This window comes from Thamnophis sirtalis, unplaced genomic scaffold (assembly GCF_051295495.1).
Source record: "Thamnophis sirtalis isolate CommonGarterSnake01/CBP01778 unplaced genomic scaffold, rThaSir2_p1.2 scaffold_10, whole genome shotgun sequence".
NCBI lineage: Eukaryota > Metazoa > Chordata > Lepidosauria > Squamata > Natricidae > Thamnophis > Thamnophis sirtalis.
The window spans coordinates 6,310,176-6,319,735 of NW_028261390.1; the positions used below are offsets into that span (position 1 = coordinate 6,310,176).

At 45.7% G+C, this 9,560-nt stretch overlaps 1 protein-coding gene across 1 annotated transcript in view; it reads right to left on the reverse strand.

Moving 5' to 3' along the window:
• Positions 1-1,791: 1,791 nt before the first annotated feature.
• LOC148043753 (protein FAM47E-like) overlaps positions 1,792-9,560 on the reverse strand; it is a gene marked incomplete in the record, with an annotated part of 24,385 nt that continues 16,616 nt past the window's right edge. Inside the window, 5 exon segments of the mRNA XM_087723976.1 lie at positions 1,792-3,027; positions 3,029-3,070; positions 4,716-4,793; positions 5,970-6,119; positions 8,008-8,205. Coding sequence (XP_087580102.1) covers positions 2,914-3,027; positions 3,029-3,070; positions 4,716-4,793; positions 5,970-6,119; positions 8,008-8,205 — 582 coding nt within the window.

The following is a 9,560-nucleotide window of genomic DNA, read 5'->3' on the forward strand; positions in this document are numbered from 1 at the left end:
AGAATGTTTCCTTCCTGCCTTCCTTACAGGATTAGCCCTGTAAAGTGGAAAAAAACAAAAGGAGATTTCTTCCAACAACCGGTTCTCCGAACTGCTTAGAAAGTTGCCAACCGGTTCTCCTGAATAGGTGCGAACCGGCTGAATCCCACCACTGGTCTGTAGTTATAAAACCTCATGAAAGACTGTTGGCCGGGACTTTGCTGGAGAGGAATTTCCTTTAAACTAAATAAAAAGGGGTTTTATCGGGACGAGGAAGAAGGCTTCGTGCTTTTGGGAAGCTTCAGTCAGTACACTGGATGACTGAGATTCTCTGTCATCTTTTCTACCTTTTCATTTATTCTCTCACCTTAAAAACCTCTTGTGGTTGTTGGGAGAATTGGAAGTTCGCCTCACATAATGGGTGATGTTAGGGCAGAATTTAACCAACAATCACAACTTTTAGAACATCGTATTTTAAAGCAGGAGGGACAGCCACACAGCACAAACCCCCCTTCCGGTGCACAACAAGGACATATTGCGTTAAGACTGAAAATCCCAGGATCTCCTGCCAATTGTGGTTGGGGAAACACAACTAACACAACTTGTGGGTGGGTGTGGTTAGAGACAGCAAAAACAAACTGGTGGAAGCATCGTTGGGTGACTCTGGAGTTTTTCTAGGTGTACCAAGCAGGTCTGTTGATTCCAACCTCATCATTTATTCTGATTCAAACAGATTAAGGGAGTTGGAAGGGACCTTGTAGGTCATCTAGTCCAACCCCTACATCCAAGCAGACCCTACACCATTTTTTGACAAGTCGCTGTAAAGTCTCTTCTTTTTAAAAAAATATTTGTTTTTATTTTTTCCATATACACATACATATTTTATGAACAATACATTGACTGGGTCAATCCTTTTTCATACCACAAACCATAATCATATGAAAACAGATAGATAGATAGATAGATAGATAGATAGATAGATAGATAGATAGATAGATAGATAGATAGATAGATAGATGATAGATAGATAGATAGATAAAGAGAGAGAGAGAGAGAGAGAGAGAGAGAGAGAGAGAGAGAGAGAGAGAGAGATACACATACATATTTTATGAACAGTACATTGACTGGTAATCCTTTTTCATACCACAAACAATAATCATATGAATATATATGTGTGTGTGTGTGTGTGTGTGTGTGTGTGTGTGTGTGTGTGTTGTATTTGTGCTGATAAATAAATAAAGGGAGACTACTATAGATCTATTTCAAGCTATTTAGCTCTCATCAGCTAGCCATACCCTTACTGGGATTCGAACCTGGGCTGTATTACATATTAGGCAGATGTGTTAACCACTAAGCCACAGGCTCTCCTCCTATTATCAGCTGAGCCAGGGAAATAGGTATGTAATTAGTGTCACAACCCCTGGTGTATGTGTGTGTGTTTGTGTGTGTGTTTGTGTGTGTATGTATGTATGTATGTGTGTGTGTATACATACATACATACATACATACACACACACACACACACACACACACACACACACACACACACACACATATATATATATATATATATATATATATATATATATATATATATATATACACATTAGATTTTTACAACCCTCGGTATGCCTAAATATGGGAGGAAGATCACTACTTCCATTCTCTGTCCTTCGGCTCGTCACAAGAGACCATCCAGGCAGAAACCCAATATTTTTACTGTTGCCTTTTTGTTACAAATACAACAACAACAACACACACACACACACACACACACACACACACATATTCAAATCTTAGACTAATCTTAGACAATATTAGTCTCTTTCCATAATCGTTTATCTTTTTTCCCATAATTCTTTTGAACATAAACAACATTTCTTTGTGTCCTATGTTTATTATCCTCCGCTAAGTAAATATCATTTAATATTTTACAAATTACTCATTATTCCATCCTAATTTCAATTGTTCCAAATATGTAGGGTTACTTAATGATGCAAAATATTAGCAATGTTTAATCAATTCTGGGAATATATCTCAAAAATCCTGTAATTTCCTTGTCTTTATTATTTTAAATTCACAATATATTTTAACACGCTATTCATGTTACTGATACAGTCCAGCCTCTTCTTGAAAGCTTCCAGGGATGAAGCTCCCACAACTTCCGAAGGCAACTTCTGTTCCAACCAGTTTCAAAATAAGGCGAAGGATTTAGGTAGGGAATCCTCACCAGGCGTCGCTCAGAAAGTTTCATTCGGGTACATGTCCCTAGAAAGAATTCCTATTCAAATTGTAGGAAGTTAAAACCCAGCCTTCTCCTAGAAAAATGAAATATCCTGAGAAATATTGAAAATATTATATTTCTCTGAATCAGAGATGGAGAAACAAGTTTTTAGGCAGGAAGCAGACTCACTCTTAATAGCCCCCACCTTTGTCAATGGGTCATTAAAAGGCCTGATCCAGTCTATTCTACATAACAAAGATCTCCCCCTTCAGCTCCAGGGCGATGGGATTAAGGCGTGATAGTATTAGCACTTTACCCATCTCCCTACAGGGCACCTGGGAAGAAGCGATGCTCAACCAAGCTTGGGACTCAAAAAAGACAAAACCTACAAAGTTAGCTAAGTCTGGGAGTTATGACAACCAATCAGAATACATTTCTTACACAGGAACAGGAAACAGAGAGGTGGGGCTGAACAGAGAGTATAAAAACTCAGGAACTCTCAGCAAGCCCATAACTCTCTCTTTTTCTTCTTCACCCAACATCTGGAAGGACTCGAGGCATGGGGTCCTGTCCACCATTAAAACCATCTTTCCAAGCAGCCTCCATGTTTCCAGTGTCTTTTTCCCCACTTGGAGCCGAACCCAGAAGGACATTTCCTTCCAACAAAATAATATCATCGACAGAGCTATCGTCGGCTTCCGTTCTCTTGATCATTGGATTCTCTGGCCTCGATATTTGTTTCCCACTACTGAGGAATCGTCTTCTCGCACCTCCTCGCATTTCTGGGGTTCACCATCCTTGGGGTTCTTCAAAGCTCCCACTTTTTGGCTCAGCGTCATTTTGTTCCTCCAGCATCTGCTGCAAAAACTGAATAGAAAAAACATACAATTTCTCACTCCATGGTTCAAAAAGGAATGCGACCCCAATTTTGCGGACCCAAAGACTTTAGAAATGTGGATCTTATAGAAGGGGGCCGTGAGGCTTCCAAGCGGCTGCAGGATCTGGGGTTCTGCCCCAACAGATTCCTGAAATATAAACTTTTCCTCTGACTATCACAATTTGGGTCGTCATGTTTGGTAAGGGGAATATCAGCTGTTTTTCAGGCAGGGTTGTGGCCCACTAGCAGCCAGCAGATTCGGAGACTGAGGAGGTTGGGGAGGAACCTGGGCCAGTCCTGGAGTCTGGGGAAGGCTCTGGTGAGGGCTCTGTGTCGGAGGCAGAGATAGGGCCAGGGCCGTCTGACAGTTATCAGCTGCCTTCAGAGTTAGAGATCAGTGAGGCAGAAGAACAGCTGGAGCCTGTTCCCAGTGTGCGCATGCGCTGAGTTGCCAGAGGAAAGGAAGAGCTAAAGAACAGGGGTCAACTTGGGAGTAAGGCCACAGGTGGACAATGAATGGCCCCTCCCAGAGGAAATAAAAGAGGAGCGAAAGGGGAGTGGGCTTTTGCAGGCTGCAGACCCTCAGCATCCCTACCCAGATGTCATGTAGGCATAGGTAGTCCTCAACTTACAACCATTCATTTTTTTAAAAATAAATTTTTATTTTATCAATTTCATATATACATTCACAATTATATGATCTCATAACTGTTATTAATAATATGTATTTATAACAATTTTTTCCCTACAGTTGACAATATACTTGAATATTGCTTTCTTACCATCCCATAGATCCATCTTATCTTACAACGGTCCTACTTCTTCTTCCCTCCCTCCCTCTTTCCTTTCCTCGTTTCTTCTCTCCTGCTCTCCTTCCTTCCCTCCCTCCTTCCCCCTTCCCTCCTTCTCTCCTTCCCTCCTTCCTTCCCTCCTTCCTTCCTTCCTTCCCTCCTTTCTTCTCTCCTCTCCTTCCTTCCCCCTTCCTTCTCTCCTACATTCCCTCCTTCCTTCCCTCCTTTCTTCTCTCCTTCTCTCCTTCCTTCCCTCCTTTACAACCATTCATATAGTGACTGCTTGAAGTTACAATGGCACTGAAAAAAAGATGATTTATGATCAAGCCACGCCCACCCAGTCACATGGCCACCAAACCCCACCCACCCAGTCACATGATCACCAAGCCTCACCCACCCAGTCACATGGCCACTAAGCCCCACCCACCCAGTCACATGGCCACCAAGCCCCACCCACCCAGTCACATGGCCACCAAGCCATTCCCACAGTCACATGACCACAAAAGTCCTGCGCACCCAGTCACATGATCACCAAGCCACGCCCACAGAACCAATAGTTTAAAAAATTGAATCCCACCACTGATATGGAAGTAGAAAGCTGCCCTGCCGTAAAACCAGGCAGGGAAGAGAAATAGTCGGTCAGGAGATGTAGAGGGATTCCCTTTGGTTTTGCCAAAAAGGAGGACTATAGGCCAGGAATCAGAGAATGGCGCCTTGATGCGCTCCAGATATTGGGGGTGGTGGTTGGCTGTGCTGGCTGCAGCCCATTCAAAAGAAATGCTGAAACATCTGGAGGCCAACAGATTGGTCTACGGCTAGGTGAGGGGTAGGCATTGAGGTTTACCTCTGGTATCCGATAACCTTTTTTTACAAGGAATTCCTGGAAAGCGTGAGTCCCATGAAGCTGTATGAGCTTGGCTTCCTGCAAAAATCATCCAAAAATCAGAATAAGGACTCCTTCCCGTCCCTTTCCTTCCTTCCTTCCTTCCTCCCTCCCTCCCTCCCTCCCTCCCTTCCTTCCTTCCTTCCTTCCTTCCTTCCTTCCTTCCTTACTTACTTACTTACTTAACAGAATAACAGAACAGAATAACAGAGTTGGAAGGGACCTTGGAGGTCTTCTAGTCCAACCCCCTTCCCAGGCAGGAAACTCTATAACAAATGATGTCCAATCTCTTCAAAATAAGTCTTCTTTCCTTCTTTCCTCCCTCCCTCCCTCCCTCCCTTCCCTTTTCCTTCCTTCCTTCCTCCCTCCCTCCCTCCCTTCCTTCCCTTTTCCTTCCTTCCTTCCTCCCTCCCTCCCTTCCTTCCCTTTCCTTCCTTCCTTCCTCCCTCCCTCCTTTCCCTTCCTTCCTCCCTCCCTCCCTTCCTTCCCTTTTCCTTCCTTCCTTCCTTCCCTCCCTCCCTCCTTTCCCTTTCCCTTCCTTCCTTCCTCCCTCCCCTTTCTTTCCCCCCTTCCTCCCTTCCCTTTCCCTTCCTTCCTCCCTCCCTCCATTCCTTCCCTTTTCCTTTCTTCCTCCCTCCCTCCTTTCCCTTTCCCTTCCTTCCTTCCTCCCTCCCCTTTCTTTCCCCCTTCCTCCCTTCCCTTTCCCTTCCTTCCTCCCTCCCTCCATTCCTTCCCTTTTCCTTTCTTCCTCCCTCCCTCCTTTCCCTTTCCCTTCCTTCCTTCCTCCCTCCCTCCCTCCTTTCCCTTTCCTTCCTTCCTTCCTCCCTCCCCTTTCTTTCCCCCCTTCCTCCCTTCCCTTTCCCTTCCTTCCTCCCTCCCTCCATTCCTTCCCTTTTCCTTTCTTCCTCCCTCCCTCCTTTCCCTTTCCCTTCCTTCCTTCCTCCCTCCCTCCCTTCCTTCCCCTTCCCTTCCTCCCTCCCTCCCTTCCCTTTTCTTTCTTTCTTTCCTTCCTTCCTTCCTCCCTCCCTCCCTCCCTTCCTTCTTTCCTTCCCAGAATAACAACAGAACAGAATAACCAAGTTGGAAGAGACCTTGTCCAAATCCCTGCTCAGGCAGGAAACTATAATAAATGGTCGTCCAATCTCTTCAAAATAAGTGCTTCTTTCCTCCCTCCCTCCCTCTCTTCCTTCCTCCCAACAGGAACCTGCAACATACCTCTTCGCTTAAGAGCCTTCTGGAGTTCTTGAGGCTGCTCTCTTTTGGGTCTTCCAAAGGTTCGTTCACCTTCTGTTTTCTCCAGGTCTTCGGGTCCAGGTACCAAGCGCCGTATCTGACCTTCCTCTCCCATCTGGATTGGCAGGGGCCCTGGGAGAAGAGGAAGAGGGAAGGGACATCATTTTCATGGGGGCAAAGGAAGGGGAAGGTCCCTGCCAGCATTGCTACCGGTTCGGCACCGAAAACCTTTTTTGCACATGCGTGTACATTTGCACCTAAATAGGTCTGAGCATGTGCACAACATTAGAAAATGGGGGGGGGGGAATGAAGATCGTTCTGCGCACGTGCAGAACAGAAAAATCAAGATGGCGCCACTGAGGCTAGAACCGGTTTAGGTGCGTGTCCGGTTACTACCTACTTGGCCAAACTGGTCCGAACCGGTAGGAATCTACCTCTGGTCAAAGATTAGGAGTTGACCTATCCCATTATGTCTCCCTTCCTGCTGGAAGCAAACATAGGAACTCAAAATGCAACCATCAACTGTAGAAGCAGAGAAGGGAGAACTGGAGGGTGGAGTTAAGCACGTCATCAACTTAGAATCGTTACGTTGCCACAAAGGGTGCAAATCCAGCCTCCCCTGAATTACGTTGACTCTTAGTTGGCCCCAATTCAGTACTGAACTTTAGTTGGCCAGATTCTGGGCATGCTGCCTTCCCAATCTCCATTTTCACTGGGGTTGCAGGAGGCCGTCGCAGCCGGAAACGGAGCTCAGGAGCCCGTTTTCGCTGGCAGAGGCACTGCAGGCCAGGTCCTCACTGTTTCCAGGGTAGCCCCGTAGGCCAGATCTAAGCACCCCGTGGGCCACATCTGGCCCGCGGGCTTTGAGTTTTACATCCCTGCTCTGTACGAAGCATCTCTATTTTTTTCTTTGCAAGCAAAATGTCTTCGGTTCTCCCAAACAAAAGCCAAAAAGGGCTTAACAAATAATCTTCATTTGGAAGGTCAAAAGAAAAAAAAATAAAAAAATAGGGTGGTGATAATACAAAATCGGTGTATGGGATGATAGGAAAAGCCGTGACCCGACAAATGCATGCATGACAAAAGCGTGCCGACAAAACCACGGTGCTAAAACCGCGACATCATCAACGCGACATCATCAATGCGGCGACAACAGCGCGGCGACAGAAGCGCAATTTAAGTTAAGGTAAGGGTTAGGTTTAGAGGTTTAGAGGTTAGGGTTAGGGTTAGGGTTAGGGTTAGGGTTAGGGTTAGGGTTAGGGTTAGGGTTAGGGTTAGGGTTAGGTTCAGGGTTAGGGTTAGGGTTAGGTTTAGGGTTAGGTTCAGGGTTAGGTTAAGGGTTAGGGTTAGGGTTAGGGTTAGGGTTAGGGTTAGGGTTAGGGTTAGGGTTAGGGTTAGGGTCAGGTTTAGGGTTAGGTTCAGGGTTAGGTTTAGGGTTAGGGTTAGGTTAAGGGTTAGGTTCAGGGTTAGGGTTAGGGTTAGGGTTAGGGTTAGTTTTAGGGTTAGGGTTAGGGTTAGGGTTAGGTTTAGGGTTAGATTAAGGGTCAGGTTTAGGGTTAGGTTCAGGGTTAGGTTCAGGGTTAGGTTTAGGGTCAGGTTCAGGGTTAGGTTTAGGGTCAGGTTTAGGGTTAGGTTCAGGGTTAGGTTTAGGGTTAGGTTCAGGGTTAGGTTTAGGGTTAGGGTTAGGGTTAGGTTTACAGTGTGCTTCTATCACCGCCCTGTTGTCGCCGCACTTCAGCACTCATTTGTCAGCGAGCTTTAGAACTTGTGGTTTTGTCACCGTGGTTTAGTCGGGCGCGCTTTTGTCGTTCGCCCTTTTGTCAGTGAACCAGGAAAAGCAAACCAGAATTCATATTTTAACTTTTTATATGTAAAAGGGATAAAGAGAAATAAGAACAATAAACAATAACTATGTGAATGTATACCTGTAACTACATATAAGAGAATTAAAAACAAAATTTAAAAAAAAAATAATCTTCATTCAAAGCCCTGTGTACCTGGATGTTGGAAGTTCACCCACCTTAGAAGACCAAATACCCTCATCTGGTTCCTTTCCAGTAACTTGAGAAGATTGTATTCCAAAGTGTTTCTTTAGGTCCATTGGCAGATCACGGAGTCCCTCGACACGCAGCGGGCGAAACATCGGGAGGGTCGTCTCATAACCCGCATCAAACATGCTTAGAACGGTCTCTTCATCGACGTCGTATTTCTCCCCTCCCTGAAGTAGGAACTCAAATCAGGCACAGGTATAGCGATAGCCACAGCACTTAGACTTATATACCGCTTCGCAGTGCTTTTACAGCCCTCTCTAAGCGGTTTACAGAGTCAGCCTCTTGCCCCCAACAATCCGGATCCTCGTTTTACCCACCTCGGAAGGATGGGAGGCTGAGTCAACCTTGAGCCGGTCAGGATCGAACTGTTGGTAGTAGGCAGACTTAAACTGTAATACTGCATTCTAACCACTGTGCCACCAGTAGGGAGAGTGAGAAAGGGAATTAAGAGAGGAAGGAAGGAAGGAAGGAAGGAAGGAAGGGAGGGAGGAGGGAGGGAGGGAGGAAGGAAGTAAGTAATAGCAATTGCACTTAGATTTATATACCGCTTTGCAGTGCTTTTACAGCCCTCTCTAAGCGGTTTACAGAGTCAGCCTCTTGCCCCCAACAATCTGGGTCCTCATTTGACCCACCTCGGAAGGATGGAAGGCTGAGTCAACCTTGAGTTGGTCAGGATTGAACTCCTGGCAGTGGGCAGAATTATCCTGCAATATTGCATTCTAACCACTGGGAAGGGAGGGAGGGAGGGAGGGAGGGAGGGAGGGAGGAAGATAGCAATAGCTCTTAGACTTATATACCGCTTTACAGTGCTTTACACCCCTCTCTAAGTGATGTACAGAGCACCCACTCCTCTCCTAGAAAAATGAAATATTTTAGGAAATATTAAAAGGGCAGAATATTTCCCCTAAAAGGGAGGCAGAAACTCACCCCCCCACACACCTTTATCAATGGGCCATTAAGGCCTGAGCCAATCTATTCTACATAACAAAGATCTACCTCCTTCAGGCAGAGCCATAATAGGAATCCCAAAAGCCCTTTCATTACATCATCACCCAGCCAGAGTCAACCAAACTTGGGACTCAGGACAGTCTACACAGAGTTGCCCCTGCATGGCCCCATGGGAGTCTGACAACCAATCAGAACACAAGGTCAAATTCAAAGCCCAACAAAGGGTATCTCTCTCTCTCTCTCTCTCTCTCTCTCTCTTTCTATCTATCTCTCTGTCTCTCTTTCTCTCTCTCTGTCTCTCTTTCTGTCTCTCTCTCTCTGTGTCCTTCTCTGTCTCTCTGTCTTTCTCTCTCTGTGTGTGTTTCTCTGTTTCTCTCTTTCTGTCTCTCTTTCTCTCTCTGTCTCTCTCTTTTTGTCTCTCTGTGTCTTTTTCTCTCTGTGTGTCTTTCTCTGTCTCTGTCTCTCTCTCTTTCCCATGGGCCTTTTTGCCCAGGACTTCAAACCATGTGGTCCTGTCCACCATTAAACCATCTTTCCAAAGCAGCCTCAGTTCCCAGTGCCCTTTTCCCAGTGC